We start from the raw sequence: 16,411 nt of genomic DNA on the forward strand, positions 1-16,411 counted from the left end.
CTGAGTGAGCGACATGCCCACGGCCCAGGGTCGCTGACTGGGATAAAGGCCCAGCAGCCTGTCTCCGGCGCGTGGTGCCCCCGTCAGCTCTGTGCGGTGGGGAACACTTGTGCAGTGGGCGCCTGGGCTTATGGGGTGGTTGGAAAAGCTGAGGCATGGCTACTGTCAACGACGGCGGGGCCGTGGAGATGCCAGGAGGCGGGGGAAGGTCTCCGAGCCGAGAACTAGGATGGAGGAAGGGGTGGTTGTATGGTGTGCGGTCAGCTTCACCAATGGACGTGGGCCCCTGTGAATAACCCACACCGAACCAGTGCCAGGAATATGATGCTGCGGGTCAAATGCAGCCCCTGACCTCGTGGCGCTTACGGTTCAGCAGTGGGACAGGCCCTAAGTTTGTTCTGCAAAAGATCCTTTAATTACGGGGACCTGATCTGAGAGAACAATGCCGGTGTGTGCGGGGCTCTTTGGGGCGAGGCAGCTAAGCCCAGCTCGGACACACACTCCAGCATTAAGTCAGCTCCAGGCAGCGGGGCAACACATACAAACGCCCCGGGGCTCAAGGAAGAGTGGCCCACTCGGGAAACAGAAAGGACGTCATCACGGCTACTGTGAGTCAGAGGGGAGCGGTGTGTCCTGAGATGCAGCCAGGTCCTGTGTGCCGATGGTCCTGAACCTTAGCTTTTGAGGGTGGGCTGGTGTCAGCCAGGTAAAGGCGAGAAAGGCAGAGGGGACGGCAGCAGGGAAGGCTCAGAGCCCAGAGAGAGGCAATGGCCACAAATGAAGGGTCTTGAGGCCTCCCTGCGCTGGGGCCTCGGGTCCCAGGCTTTGCACCGGGGTGCGGGGTGACTGGGAGCTTGTTTCTTAAAACAGAGAACCCGACACTCAATCTTCAGGGAGAAGACCATGAGGGCCAGGGCCAAGGGACGTAAGTCCCAGGACTGTCTGGAATCGGTGCTGGGACCCTGACCATCTCTCATCTCCACTCGCAGCTTCCCTTTGTCCAGCTGTAAGATGAGAAGGTGGCACCAGGCCCATCTCTAAGGTGGGTTTCAGTCTGAACATTTTCTCGGTGATTTCCTCTAAGAGGAGATTAAGAGAAACCTGGGAGAACGTGGGAAGACCTCAAGGTAACCTGATGAAAGTCTGTGAGTTGATCAATCATATTTCAATGCTTAACAAATTTCAGCAGAAACATTATTTTGGATGCATTAAGGAAATGACCACAAACTTCCCCGCTGCCAAAAAATTCAGACACAACATCAATGTTCAAATGATAAGGTAAAAGTCGGTACCCTCACTTCGGAGGTTCTCCCCATCTTAGCTCCAAATTAACTGTTTGCAAAACACTGAAAACAAGTCAGAAGTTGCAGATGAGCTCGATCAAGCTTACAGATGTATTTTGTTTGACCAACAAAGTTTTTTTTTCCCCTCGTCGCCTGACATGTGGGATCTTAGTTACCTGACTGGGGATCGAACCTGTACTCCCTGCAGTGAAAGGACCGTCTTAACCACTGAATTGACAGGGAAGTTTCCTAACAAAGTTTTAAAATTTGGGAAATTTTACATTTTTCAGTTTCTCAGAAAAACACAAATATCTAACTGATTGAATCCAAAGAGCAACTTTCTCTATTTCACCACAGTCCCCACCATCTCCTAATGCCTTCTGCAGAGTTGACATCTTTCATTAACATTACTTGCCTCATTCCTGTTCTAGAAGCTTTCCTTGAATATAATACGTATGCATATATATGCCTGTTTATATTTACTTTGAGACTCTATGTGGGTACACAGATCTAGCTTCCTTTTCGGAGCTAAGTCACATTCCACTGTCTGAATTTATTCATCTAACTGTTAGATTATATTCATTATCCATCGTGGCATTTATTTATCTAATCTCCTCCTGACATATACATTACAAAAGTTCCATTTTCTTCACAGTATATCAGTAAACACCCTTGTGCATTTTCACTTGTCAAGTTTTACAGGATAAATACCCAGAAGTGCACATACTGGGTAAATGTGTACATTTTAAAATTTGAAATATTTTACACGTAAAAATTAAAGTTTGAAAGATATCATAAGATTGCCCAGCTTATAGGAATGGATATCTCCATAAAGGAAAGGAAAGCAGTATTTGATTTGCATTTCTTTATTACTGAGGGATGATGAGTCAAGGGCACATCCTTGTATATTTACTTGCTCTTGAATAGCAACTGCTGCTCTTTGCTGACTTTTCCATCCAGTCCTTTTATTGGTTTTTAGGAGTTTTTTTTTTTTTTTTAATATGGGAAGGATATTAGGCCTCAGTCACATGTACTGCATTTTCTTTTCCCAGTTGTCTTTGGGCTTTTTATATACATTGTTTTCATTTTGGAAAAATGGTCATTTTATTTGCCACCACATAACAATTCATTTTCTTTTGGGGGAGCAATCCTATAACCTGCCTTCTTTGGAAGGCACAGTATTAATATATTTTTTGATTTAAAAATTTTAATGCCTTTCGCCAACAAATACATCCTCTATTTTCCCACAGGATGAAACAGTGTGTTTACCAACCATCTCATAAATGGGTGACTTACTAAAGTTATCTGTCTTGTCCCTTAAGGCAGATTATAACGGAATAAGCATAGGGGTGTGTGAGTGTTTGGGTCCCTCTGCATGTGTGGACTTCCCTGGTGGCTGAGACGGTAAAACATCTGCCTACAATGTGGGAGACCTGGGTTCAACCCTGGGTCGGGAAGATCCCCTGGAGAAGGCAATGGCAACCCACTCCGGTACTCTTGCCTGGAGAATCCCATGGACGGAGGAACCTGGTGGGCTGTAGTCCATGGGGTCACAGAGTCGGACACGACTGAGCGACTTCACCTTCACTTTCTTTCTTTCGCACGTGTATAGTTTTTACTCTACAACTTTGACGGCTTCGTTGCGCACATTTAACTTTTGGATCCATCTGCGGTTTCTTCTGGACGTGACCAAGAACTAGGATCACCTTTTCTGTTTTTCTGATTGGCGGCACAGGGAAGGGGAGTCATCAATACTTGTTTATAGATTTTAAAAATGTCTTAAACATTTTTCTTGTCCTTTACACAAATAATGCAAATTCAGGAATCACACACATATTTCCACCACCCCCAAATAACTCCTTTTTCCTTTTTTACCATTTCTTGCAAGTATTTTTTTCTTAGTATATAGCATTTTTTTTTTTGGTTTTGTTTTAAAAACCTGGTTTTTGTCTGTTAGTTTTGTTTAGCACGTGACAACAATTTATAACTGCTACCACTTAATGTTTTAACCTAGCAGTTTCCAATCCTGGCCAGGCAGCTAGCTTCCCCATGGAGCTTGTTAAAAATAATGAATCAGCAATCCTAGGGGGTGGGCCCTGCTGTCTATATTTTTAACAGGATCTGAAGAGGCGTCTGGGACATAACCAGGCCGACTCTGAGTGACTACCCCACCCCTCAACCATACCTGTGATCGTCTGGGTCTCCGAGGTGATGGTTCGAGTGGCAGTCTGAGTCTGGGTGGCAGGCACCGTTTCCTCCGATACAAACTGGACCGTGCTGGGCGCTGCCCCAGACGTGCCGGTCAGCTGGCAGCCACTCTGCTTGTGAGCCACAAAGGCGTCCAAATTGTTAAAGTGCTGCTTGCAGATGCCACAGATGTGGATGTCGGGAGTCAGCTCCACCAGCACGGTTGTGCCACCTGGAACTCCATGGGACAAAGCGGGAGTCACAGGTTAATTTCAGACAGTTTGAAATGACAGCACAAACCAGACCACGGTGAGAAAAACGGGCATGGTGGCAGACGTGGCTAGTTGCTGGCCCAATATCTATTCCACTCCCCTCTTCTTGCACACAGAAGCCCAGTTCTGCCCCAGCAGCAACATACCCACCCAAGTAACGCTCCTGATTATTCCCTGTGGGGACACTAGGGGTATTTCATGCAAGAAGGTTCTTCCCTGCACTTCAAGAAGGCTGCCTTGCACTTCAAAGGACCATCTCCTATCTCAAGTAAAACGTAATTGTACTTTTCAGTCATTATGAGAGCCAAGGCTCCCACTATTCCAACCCTCTCCCCCATCGTGAGAACCACTAGCCTGAATAATTTTGGTTCATGACATACTTGGGAATCCCTCCAGCACAGTGCTGGAGGAGCTCCAGGGAAAGACATGATAAAAAGGAGATGACATGGTTGGCACTGTTCACCTCTCCCTTCAGTCTTGAATGCAGATGTGAGGCCAGGTGCTTCTGCAGCCATGTTGTAACATGAGGTAAATAGTACGATCTCTACAAAAGTTTACTTCACTGATCCCCTAAATCAACCCTAGAATCAATCAATTCCAGACTTCTAATTAGGCCAGTATAGTTCACTTTTGTTACTTGTAAGCAAAACTAATTCCTGACAGAGGCATTATTTCACTATAGTAATAATATCAAGAATTAATACTGTATTTAACACTTGCAAAGTGCTTACCACAGTCCTGGCACTATATTAGAAACTGCTATATAAATGTTTGTTAAATAAAGAAATACAATGACTAAGTCTCTAACTAATAAGACAAACTGAATTTTTATTTAAAAAGTTTTCTTTGCCTTATTACAAGGAAATTCATATTTATAACAGAAAACTTGGAAGAGAAGAAGCAAGGAGGGAAATTACAGTCTTTCCACCTATGGCTACCATGAACATTACAAAATATTTTCTTCCATTAATTCAATTAAAGATTGTTTATATCATAGTGCATTGTAAATTATTAACCTTTTCCCCAGTACTGCTGTATAAGCATTATGCTCTATCACTAAAATCTCTTTATATATATATATAATTATTTAATAGCAATACAGTATTCCATATTTTTTAAGCCTCATAATTTCTAACTGTAAGGTTTGTATATTATTCCCAATTTTCCCTGAGTCTAAATAGTATTTAAACCACCTCTGTGCATAAACAGTTGGCATCTTTGCTTCCTAATTTTAAAAAAATTATAAAATATTTGCATTATGTTCAATGTCCTGTTACAACCAAGACAAGACATCTCTGTGCAGAAATACAATTTGGTTGACTTCTAAGAAAAGATACTCTGCACTGAGCAAGGTAGGTTTATAAGCCACCTTGCAAACACTGAAATCAGTGGATGGAAGGACGTGACATTTCTCTTCACTGTCTTCCTGTAGCTACTGAGGCGCCCAAGCTAACAGGAAGACAAGGAATTCAAGAGACGTAGTGACTGCATCACTGAGATTCCTTAACGGCAGGACTGATACCCCGGAGGAGATGGGGTGAAGTTTCTGCTTCCTAAGATGGTTACGAGAATTAAATGAGATGGTGCTTGTAAAAGGCCGCCACAGGGATCCCCAGCATATCACCTGATGGGGTTATTACTGAGGTGTTCTAGTTGAATTTGAAACATCCCTTCTGAAAATCTGTAATGAACTGAGACCCAATAGAATACACTGGGTCTTTTTTTCTTTTTTGCATCATCAACAAAAAGAATTCCTTTATCTTTGCCAGGCTCCTCTGTCCATGGGATTCTCCAGGCAAGAACACTGGAGTGGGTTACCGCGCCCTTCTCCAGGGTGTCTTCCCAAGCCAGGGATCGAACCTGTGGCTCTTCCGTCTCCGACATTGGGAGGCGGGTTCTTTACCACTGGCGCTGCCTGAGAAGCCTCTTTTTCCTTGCAAAGTTCTCCAAACCTGTCTGGGCATCAGAATAAGGGCTGGGGTGGGTTGTTTAAACACGGACACATCTGAGCCCCACTTCAGAGAGTCCCAGCGGAGGTGGGGTGAACGGGGACTGAGGTTTAGGGAAATCTGCGCTTTTCACAAGTTACGCAAGGAACATACAGACAAGTTTAGGAGCCAGTATCTTCCGAGTCGTTAACAGTAACATCTAACAAGTGCCAGGGGTTCTCAAACTTCCTGGGCCTCCGAAACGCCCAGGGCAAGACCATCCTCCTCCCCTCAACCCCGGCCCCACCACCCGGTAGGTGGGGCTCAGAGAGCTTTTTTTTTTTTTTCCCCCTTTTAAAAAACTAAGCGCTGGAGCTCCCAGGTGGCTGGTTCGCGCTCAGCCCCTGGTCCACACTTAGGGAAACAACGAGCCAGGCGAAACCACGGGCTTGAAAAAGGCTGTCATCATAATGAAAATGAACCTCAAACTCAAAACTCAAAGAAAACGCCCACGGCCCCGTTCCCCATTCAGATCTCCACCTTGAACGTGGACAAGGCTTTGCAGGAAGCCGGCAAGCCCAGCCAGCCAGACCTCGTGCAGTCCTCCGAACCCCAGACTTCAAGGATTCGGGGCCACCGAGACAGAAGCTTTCCCATCAGCGTGGCCGCGGTTACCCCAAATCCACCTGAGGCTGCGCCGGGGGCGGGGAATGCCGCGAGAGGGTGGGCGACCGTCGGAGCCGCCAGCCCTCCCCCGCCACCCCCTGCCCGGGGGGCTCTTCGGAGGCTGGCGAGCGCCCCCGCCTCGCGCCGGGTCTGGTGCGCGCGCCCCCGGCCCACCCCGGCGCCTCCTGCCCGGCGCGCCCGCCGCGGTCCCCGAGACGCCGGCTCGGGGCCGTCACCCCGATTTCGGGGCCCCGGGCCTGCCCGCTGCGTCTCAGGCGTGCTTGGGCCCGGGCCCCGGAGCGCGCACTGCGCCCGGAAAAGCACTTACTTTGCACCGAGCCCGGGAAGCTCTCGCCCTCGTTGCTCGCGTTCATGGCCGCAGACTGGGGGTGAGGGGGTGGTCCCCGGCCGGCCGGGGTGCCAGGGCGCGGGGCGCGCGGGTCTACATGGTGCAGGGACTTTTCCTTTTATTTTTCCACCACCCCCCCCCAGCCTTCCTTCTCCCAACTCCGGGAGGCGGGGAGGACGGATGTACAGCGAGCGCCACTTCCGCTGCCTAGAGGGCGCTGGCCCGGCCCGGCCGCACCAACCTGGCTTCGCGGCTGCGGCTCCCGGGGGAAGGAGCCAGCCAATCCTGGCGCCCGGGCCGCGGGGTCTCCCCGGGGTCCGGACGGCGCACAAGCGGAGGGGCGGCCGCGGGCAGCGAGGGACGCGCCTCCCCCCAACCCCCCGGGCTGCACCAGCCGGCGCCCTGCCCGCACCCCGGAGGGCTGGGCCGGCGCGTTTGGCACCCCCTCCCCTCTCCCCACCCCGGCTCTGGCGCCTTTGCACCTGCCGCTCTGGGCATCTGGTCCCCGCCGAGTCCGGGCAATCGGGTCGTCCCAGGGGTTTACAGATGAGGCCAGAGCCAGGCAGCAGTTGGGTGGGTGCGTGGGTGGGTGGGTGCGTGGGGGGAGGTTGGTCACAGGCCTGGCGGGTGGGGAATGCCGGCTGAGCGCATCCGCAGAGCGCTGGGCGGGCCCCCTGCCCAGTAGTGAAATAAAGAGGACCGTGCTCACGTGCTTGGGTGGCAACTGGGATCTGTCGCTGGGGCAAGACCCCTGGCTCCGGGGGTCCGCCAACTCTTCTGTGCATCACCACCCCCGAAGAGCTTGTTAGGACGGAGGCCGCGGGGCCAGCCCAGAGTTTCTGACTCGGTGGTTCCGGGGGGAGGCCAGAGGACCAGCATTCTAAGTGGCAAGGTGAAGTTCCTGATACTGGTGGGCGCTGCTGCCCCCGATCTGACCCCGCGCTCGGCTGGCTTCACCTGCCGTTCCCTGCTCCCCTCAGGCGTCAGCCCTGAGCTCTTTTCAGCCTCAAGGCTTCTGTGCTCACTGTTCGCTCTGTATCCACCGGCCACCCTGCCTAACGCCCTCGGGTCAAATGCCGTCCACGGAGAGGCCCTTCTTGGCTAGCCCCCCGTTCTGATCCTGCCGACCCTCCATCCAGTGGCTCCCCTGTTACTTTCTGCTCTGCTTTATCTTAGAATTGGTCAAATCTAACCTGGTAATCTGGAGTATCTCTGTATCTACCAGTCTATCCATCTATCTGCAGATGGATCTATCTAGTCAATCTCTACAGACAGATACACAGATTTATTCGTTAATTACCTGTCTTCCCTTGCCCCTTACATTCAATAAGTCCTCAACGACCTGGAATGAATAATAAAAACCCCTCTGCCTCGCTGATACATCTATCCCCAGTGACTTGGCCTGGTGCCCAGCACATAGTAGGCCCACAGTAAATAGGGTGACTATAACTGATGGGATTATCCTGCGGTTTCCATTGAGGGTTTGCTCATTCTTCCAGCAGCAATTTACTTAGAAGCGTTCGCCATGTGCCAGGCAGCGGGCTAGTCCCTGGAGGTACAAGGGTGATCCCGACTATTTACTTCCTGCTCTAACAGAACTTGGCTGGTGGCTAGCGATGCAGTCCATGCTAAACAGTCAGATCAGCAGTGTAATTTCTTGAGAATAATATGATCTCAGAAGACACGAACCAAGGATGTGATAGTGGCTTCCTTGGCCTATCTGAGCAAGCAGTATGTGAATGAGGCCGCTGCGTCTGGGGCAGTTCCAGCCTGGGGGACTGGCAGGCGCGGGAGCCCTCAGCCACAATGCGCCCACTGGTCCCACTGCGAGTCTCACCGCTCTCTCCCAGATGCTCAGGTCAGCCAGACCCCCTCACTGCTCCTGCTCAGACACGCCCAGCTCTGTGTTTCCTCCTGCTTCCTGGATTGCCTTCCCCTGGTCTTTGTAAGACTAGCCAAATGGAAGGTCACTTTGTGGGGGAGACCTTTTCTGTCTCTTATCTGAAGTCCTTACCCCCTGCTTGGTACACTCTGTACATCACCTTCATTACACCCACTCCTAGTCTATATGACCCAGAAAGGCACCGCAGCATAGGGCAATGTTTATTTTTTTAACGGTTGATAAATGAATCCCCACCTGGATGAACATTTCCAGCCTCATGCCCCTTCCCAGTCAGTGTTACCCCAGCTCCCCAAGTCCAGACAGATAAACAGCATACAGAATTCTGTTGTTGCAGATTCTTTTTGTTGAGAGCAGTATTTTTTATTTTTGTCGGAAGAGGAGAAACACCAAGGGGGCTTGCTAAGGAACAAATCCTAAAATTCCAATCCAGATCGACTGCACCCAAATTTCCTAAGGCAAGACCTGGTGATCTGCATGTATTTCACAAGCGCTTCAGGTAATTCTTACCACGATATGCTTAGGGGCCTTACGAATCAGTGCTTAAGTCTGCCCATCCTGGACACACACTATTCCAAGGTGATGTAAACCCTGGAGCTGTTTTGCTGTAACCAGTTGGGTGACCTGTGTGGGAGACTCAACTCTCTGTGCCTCAGTTATCTATAGTCTGGAAATAGTAATGGTACCTATTTCCCTAAGGTCTTTTCAGAGGAAAGTGAAAGTGAAGTCCTTCAGTAGGTCCGACTATTTGCCACCCCATGGACTGTAGGCCACCAGGCTCCTCCATCCATGGATTTTTCCAGGCAAGAGTACTGGAGAGGGTTGCCATTTCCTCCTCCAGGGGATCTTCCCGACCCAGGGATTGAACCTGGGTCTCCCGCATTGCAGGCAGACGCTTTACCCTCTGAGCCACCTGGGAGTCCATATATATAAAGTGCTTCGAATAGGGCTTCGCTAGTGGCTCAGAGGGTAAAGCGTCTGCCTGCAGTGCAGGAGACCCGGGTTCGATTCCTGGGTCAGGAAGATCCCCTGGAGAAGGAAATGGCAACCCTCTCCAGTATTCTTGCCTGGAGAATCCCATGGACAGAGAAGCCCGGTAGACTACAGTCCCTGGGGTCGCAAAGAGGCGGACACAACGTAATGATTAACACACACACACATTTAGGGGTTACCTGGAGAAGGAAATGGCAACCCACTCCAGTACTCTTGCCTGGAGAATCCCATGGACAGAGAAGCCCGGTGGGCTACAGTCCATCGGGTCGCAAAGAGGCGGACTCGACTGAGCCTAGAATACCCCCAGGGCAACATTAGCATGATCGGGCAACAAATGTTTAAAAAAATTTAATTATTTACCCCATGTCCAAGGGCAAAGGAGAAGCCCCAGCAAGACAGGAGGAGGGGCGAATTCGCATTTAAAATCAAACCCCATTTCCACCAGAGACACTCAGAAGGCTCAAACATACCTTGCGCGCATCAGGACCCAGGGACCCCACAGAGACTGAGCCAGAACTGCGTCTGAGTGTCAGCTGCAGAGGAGCGGGTCAGCAGTGGCCTGCACAGGGGCAGGGGCTCTGGGCACAGCAGACCTGGATGCAGCGTAAGCCCTCTTGGAGGAGGTCGCCATTAACCCCACCATAGAGCCGCCGGAACTTACACAGCACCGGGAAATAGACTCTTGGAGGCCACAAGAGAACCTTGTGCACCCGGATGCAGGAGAAAGGAGCAGTGACCCCACAGGAGACTGACCCAGACTTGCCCGGGAGTGTCCAGGAGTCTCCGGGGGAGGCGTGGGTCGGCGGGGGCCTGCTGCAGGGTCGGGGGCACTGAGTGCAGCAGTGCATCATGGGACCTTTTGAAGGAGGTCTCCAATGTCTTCATTATCTCCACCATAGTTTGGCCTCAGGTCAGACAACAGGGAGGGAACATAGCCTCACTCATCAACAGAAAACTGGATTAAAGAGTTACTGAGCATGGCCCTGCCCATCAGTTTCCCCTTCAGTCTCTCCTATCAGGAAGCTTCCAGAAGCCTCTTACCCTTCTCCATCAGAGGGCAGAAAGACTGAAAACCGCAATCACAGAAAACTAACCAATCTGATCACACGGACCACAGCCTTGTCTAACTCAATGAAGCTATGAGCCCTGCCGTGTGGGGCCACCCAAGACAGGTCATGGTGGAGAGTTCTGACAAAACACTGTCCACTGGAGAAGGGAATGGCAAACTGCTTCAGTATTCTTGCCTTGAGAACCCCATGAACAGTATGAAAAGGCAAAATGATAGGATACTGAAAGGGGAGCGCCCCAGGTTGGTAGGTGCCTAATATGTTACTGGAGATCAGTGGAGAAATAACTCCAGAAAGAATGAAGGGATGGAGCCAAAGAAAAACAACATCCAGTTGTGGATGTGACTGGTGAGAGAAGCAAGGTCCAATGCTGTAAAGAGCAATATTGCATAGGAACCTGGAATGTTAGGTCCACGAATCAAGGCAAACTGGAAGTTGTCAAACAGGAGATGGCAAGAGTGAACGTCTACATTTTAGGAACCGGTGAACTAAGATGGACTGGAGTGGGCGGGTTTGGCTCAGATGACCATTGTGTCTGCTACTGCGGGCAGGAGCCCCTCAGAAGAAATGGGGTAGCCGTCGTGGTCAACAAGAGTCCGAAATGCAGCTCAGTTCAGCTCAGCTCAGTCGCTCAGTCGTGTCCGACTCTTTGCGACCCCATGAATCGCAGCACGCCAGGCCTCCCTGTCCATCACCATCTCCCGGAGTTCACTCAGACTCACGTCCATCGAGTCCGTGATGCCATCCAGCCATCTCATCCTCTGTCGTCCCCTTCTCCTCCTGCCCCCAATCCCTCCCAGCATCAGAGTCTTTTCCAATGAGTCAGCGCTTCGCATGAGGTGGCCAAAGTACTAGAGCTTCAGCTTTAGCATCATTCTTTCCAAAGAAATCCCAGGGTTGATCTCCTTCAGAATGGACTGGTTGGATCTCCTTGCAGTCCAAGGGACTCTCAGAGTCTTCTCCAACACCATAGTTTAAAAGCATCAATTCTTCAGTGCTCAGCCTTCTTCACAGTCCAACTCTCACATCCATACATGACCACAGGAAAAACCATAGCCTTGACTAGACGGACCTTAGTCGGCAAAGTAATGTCTCTGCTTTTGAATATGCTATCTAGGTTGGTCATAACTTTTCTTCCAAGGAGTTAAGCATCTTTTAATTTCATGGCTGCAGTCACCATCTGCAGTGATTTTGGAGCCCCCCAAAATAAAGTCTGACACTGTTTCAACTGTTTCCCCATCTATTTCCCATGAAGTGATGGGACTGGATGCCATGATCTTCGTTTTCTGAATGTTGAGCTTTAAGCCAACTTTTTTGCTTTCCTCTTTCACTTTCATCAAGAGACTTTTTAGTTCCTCTTCACTTTCTGCCATAAGGGTGGTGTCATCTGCATATCTGAGGTTATTGGTATTTCTCCTGGCAATCTTGATTCCAGCAGTACCGAAATGCAGTACTTGGATGCAATCTCAAAAAGGACAGAATGATCTCTGTTCGTTTCTAAGGCAAACCATTCAGTATCACGATAATCCAAGTCTATGCCCCGACCAATAATGCTGAAGAAGCTAAAGTTGAAAGGTTCTATGAAGACCTACAAGACCTTCTAGAACTAACACCCCCAAAATTTGTCTTTTTCATTATAGGAGATTGGAATGCAAAAGCAGGAAGTCAAGAAACACCTGGAGTAACAGGCAAATTTGGCCTTGGAGTACGGAATGAAGCAGGACAAAGGCTAATAGAGTTTTGCCAAGAGAACACACTGGTCATAGCAAACACTCTCTTCCAACAACACAAGAGAAAACTCTACACATGGACATCACCAGATAGCCAACACCAAAATCAGATTGATTATATTTGCAGCCAAAGATGGAGAAGCTCTATACAGTCAGCAAAAACAAGACGGAGCAGACTGTGGCTCAGATCATGAACTCCTTATTGCCAAATTCAGACTTAAATTGAAGAAAGCAAGGAAAACCACTAGACCATTCAGGTATGACCTAAATCAAATCCCTAATGATTATACAGTGGAAGTGAGAAATAGATTTAAGGGACTAGATCTGATAGACAGAGTGCCTGATGAACTATGGATGGAGGTTCGTGACATTGTACAGGAGACAGGGATCAAGACCATCCCCAAGAAAAAGAAATGCAAAACAGCAAAATGGCTGTCTGGGGAGGCCTTATAAATAGCTGTGAAAAGAAGAGAAGCAAAAAGCAAAGGAGAAAAGGAAAGATATACCCATTTGAATGCAGAGTTCCAAAGAATAGCAAGGAGAGATAAGAAAATCTTCCTCAATGATCAGTGCAAAGAAATAGAGGAAAACAACAGAATGGGAAAGACTAGAGATCTCTTCAAGAAAATTAGAGATACCAAGGGAACATTTCATGCAAAGATGGGCTCAATAAAGGACAGAAATGGTATGGACCTAACAGAAGCAGAAGATATTAAGAAGAGGTGGCAAGAATACACAGAAGAACTATATTAAAAAGATCTTCATGATCCAGATGATCACGATGGTGTGATCACTCACCTAGAGCCAGACACCCTGGAATGTGAAGTCAAGTGGGCCTTAGAAAGCATCACTATGAACAAAGCTAGTGGAGGTGATGGAATTCCAGTTGAGCTGTTTTAAATCCTGAAAGATGATGCTGTGAAAGTGCTGCACTCAATATGCCAGCAAATTTGGAAAACTCAGCAGTGGCCACAGGACTGGAAAAGGCCAGTTTTCATTCCAATCCCAAAGAAAGGCAATACCAAAGAATGCTCAAACTACCGCATAATTGCACTCATCTCATACGCTAGGAAAGTAATGCTCAAAATTCTCCAAGCCAGGCTTCAATAATACATGAACTGTGAACTTCCAGATGTTCAAGCTGGTTTTAGAAAAGGCAGAGAAATCAGAGATCAACTTGCCAACATCCACTGGATCATGGAAAAACCAAGAGAGTTCTAAAAACACATCTACTTCTGCTTTATTGACTATGCCAAAGCATTTGACTGTGTGGATCACAATAAGCTGTGGAAAATTCTGAAAGAGATGGGAATACCAGACCACCTGACCTGCTTCTTGGGAAATCTGTATGCAGGTCAGGAAGCAACAGTTAGAACTGGACATGGAACAACAGACTGGTTCCAAATAGGAAAAGGAGTACGGCAAGGCTGTATGTTGTCACCCTGCTTATTTAACTTATATGCAGAATACATCATGAGAAACGCTGGTCTGGAAGAAGCACAAGCTGGAATCAAGATTGCAGGGAGAAATATCAATAACCTCAGATATGCAGATGACACCACCCTTATGGCAGAAAGTGAAGAGGAATTCAAAAGCCTCTTGTTGAAAGTGAAAGAGGAGAGTGAAAAAGTTGGCTTAAAGCTCAACATTCAGAAAACTAAGATCATGGCATCTGGTCCCATCATTTCATGGCAAAATAGATGGAGATACAGTGGAAACAGTGGCTAACTTTATATTTTGGGGCTCCAAAATCCCTGCAGGTGGCGACTGCAGCCATGAAATTAAAAGATGTTTATTCTTTGGAAGAAAAGCTATGACCAACCTAGATAGTATATTCAAAAGCAGAGACATTACTTTGCCAACAAAGGTCTGTCTAGTCAAGGCTATGGTTTTTCAAGTAGCCAGGTATGGATGTGGGAGTTGGACTATAAAGAAAGCTGAGTACTGAAGAACTGATTCTTTTGAACTGTGGTGTTGGAGAAGACTCTTGAGAGTCTTGGACTGCAAGGAGATTCAACGAGTCCATCCTAAAGAAATCAGTCCTGAATATTCATTGGAAGGACTGATGATGAAGCTGAAACTCCAATACTTTGGCCACCTCATGCGAAGAACTGACTCATTAGAAAAGACCCTAATGCTGGGAAAGATTGAGGGCAGGAGGAGAAGGGGACGACAGAGGATGAGGTGGTTGGATGGCATCACGGACTCAATGGACACGAGTTTGAGCAAACTCTGGGAATCGGTGATGGACAGGCAGGCCTGGTGTGCTGCAGTCCTCGGGGCCACAAAGAGTCGGACTACTGACTGACTGACTGAGCTGAGCTGAAATCACCATCTAAATGTGTAGACACTGTTTAGTCTTGGTTGTGCCGGGTCTTCCCTGCTGCTCACAGGCTTTTCCCAGTTGCAGCGCATGGGGTTCCTCTTGGCTGTGGCTCCCGGCTTCTCACTGGGGCTTCTCCTGTCATGGAGCGCAGGCTCCAGGCCCACGGGCTTCTGTCGTTGCGGCACTGGACTCAGCTGCTCCACAACATGTGGGATCTTCCCAGACCAGGGCTCAAACCCGTGACCCTTGCATTGGCAAGCAGATTCTCAACCACTGGACCACCAGGTAAGTCCAAATCCTATTTACCGTTATTATTATGTCTTCCTGTTGCTGTCTCCTGTCCAGACTGTAAGCTCCTGGAGAGCATGGGCCTGATTTCTTTCATTAACCCTGCATCTCTGGAGCCTAGAACAGGGCCTGACACATGAGACCTGAGTACAGTTGTTGCTGCTGAATGAATTCACATATGTTTCCACCAGCTCCTTATTAACCACTTGCTAGTGTGCTCAGCCAGACTTTCTCTACCGCACCTATAGGTCACTGCAGTGGTTTTTTTTTTTCCAGGTCTTAAAATATCCTTTTTTTATTTCTTTTTTTCTTCCTATACATGTACTTCTTATTATAGGTGTATTACAAGTTCTTGGTTAGTAGTTTAGAAAAAACCCAATAATATAAGAAAAGAAAACCCATATATAATTCAGTACCCAGAAATAACTTTTCGGTTGATGAATCTACATAAAACCTTTCTTTCTTTTTGTGTATGTTTGCATGTGTATGTGGGTCTCCCAGGTGGCACTATTGGTAAAGAACTCGCCTGCCAACGCAGGAGGCATAAGAGAAGCGGCTTCTATCCCTGCGTTGGGAAGATCCCCTGGAGGAGGGCCGGGCAACCCACTCCAGGATTCTTGCCTGGAATTACTTCTACTACTTGTGCTATGCCATTTAATCCTTAGAACAACACATAGGTAGACACTGTCACACTCGTTTACAGATGTGGAAACTGAGTCTCCTAAAAGTTAAATAAATGTCATCCGCATGGAAGGCCGATAAGGACCAGCGCAGTTAAGACTCCTTGAGGACAAGTAACCGAAACTGCAAGAAGAATGGAGATCTGCATATGTTACAGTCAATCAATTAGAATTCTATCCTTCTTTAAGTGATTTCTGGCAGGAGATTTTCAGATACTTTCTTCAGTTGTTAAGAAAATACATAGGACCTTTCCTGGTGGTCCAGTGGTTAAGAATCCACCTGCCAATGTGGGGGACATGAGTTCGATCTCTGCTTGGGCAGCTAAGATCCCACATGCTTGGAGCCACTAAAACCCACGCGCCACAACTCCTGAGCCTTGCGTAGCTGCTGCTGCTGCTGCTGAGTCGCTTCGGTCGTGGCTGCACCTAGGAAAGCCTGAACACAGCGACGAAGAGCCAGTGCACTGGAGCGAAGCCCCAGCGCAAACAAAAATAAATTAAAAAACACACTATTTTTATGCTGGCAGTATTTATTAATCGTAACAAGAAGACTGAGGTCACAGTCACTGGCTTGATTGCTGTAAGTTCTGCAAGCGAAGATATCCTTGTCCTAACAAAATGGTTTATAATTTCAAGTGATCAAAATTTTTTTGACAGTAACCATTTTAACAGATTTAGTTTCCTATAGCAACCATGCACAATTCACTAAAATTGAAGTTCTCAGGGCAGAAACTTTTGTTCA

General features: G+C 48.3%; 1 protein-coding gene across 4 annotated transcripts in view; it reads right to left on the minus strand.

The window, feature by feature from the left end:
• ZFP64 (ZFP64 zinc finger protein) overlaps positions 1-7,077 on the minus strand; it is a 75,865-nt gene extending 68,788 nt beyond the window's left edge. Inside the window, exons 1-2 of one of the 4 annotated variants that reach the window (XM_069548835.1) lie at positions 6,665-7,059; positions 3,469-3,708 (exon numbers count right to left, since the gene is read on the minus strand). In XM_069548835.1, coding sequence (XP_069404936.1) covers positions 3,469-3,708; positions 6,665-6,710 — 286 coding nt within the window. In that variant the 5' untranslated portion in view covers positions 6,711-7,059. Of the gene's footprint in view, positions 1-3,468; positions 3,709-6,664 lie in introns of all 4 variants that reach the window. The other 3 variants (XM_069548836.1, XM_069548834.1, XM_069548833.1) reach the window with 3 other exon arrangements.
• Between the last annotated feature and the right edge of the window lie 9,334 nt (positions 7,078-16,411).

This window comes from Ovis canadensis, chromosome 13, assembly GCF_042477335.2.
Source record: "Ovis canadensis isolate MfBH-ARS-UI-01 breed Bighorn chromosome 13, ARS-UI_OviCan_v2, whole genome shotgun sequence".
Taxonomy (NCBI): Eukaryota; Metazoa; Chordata; class Mammalia; order Artiodactyla; family Bovidae; genus Ovis; species Ovis canadensis.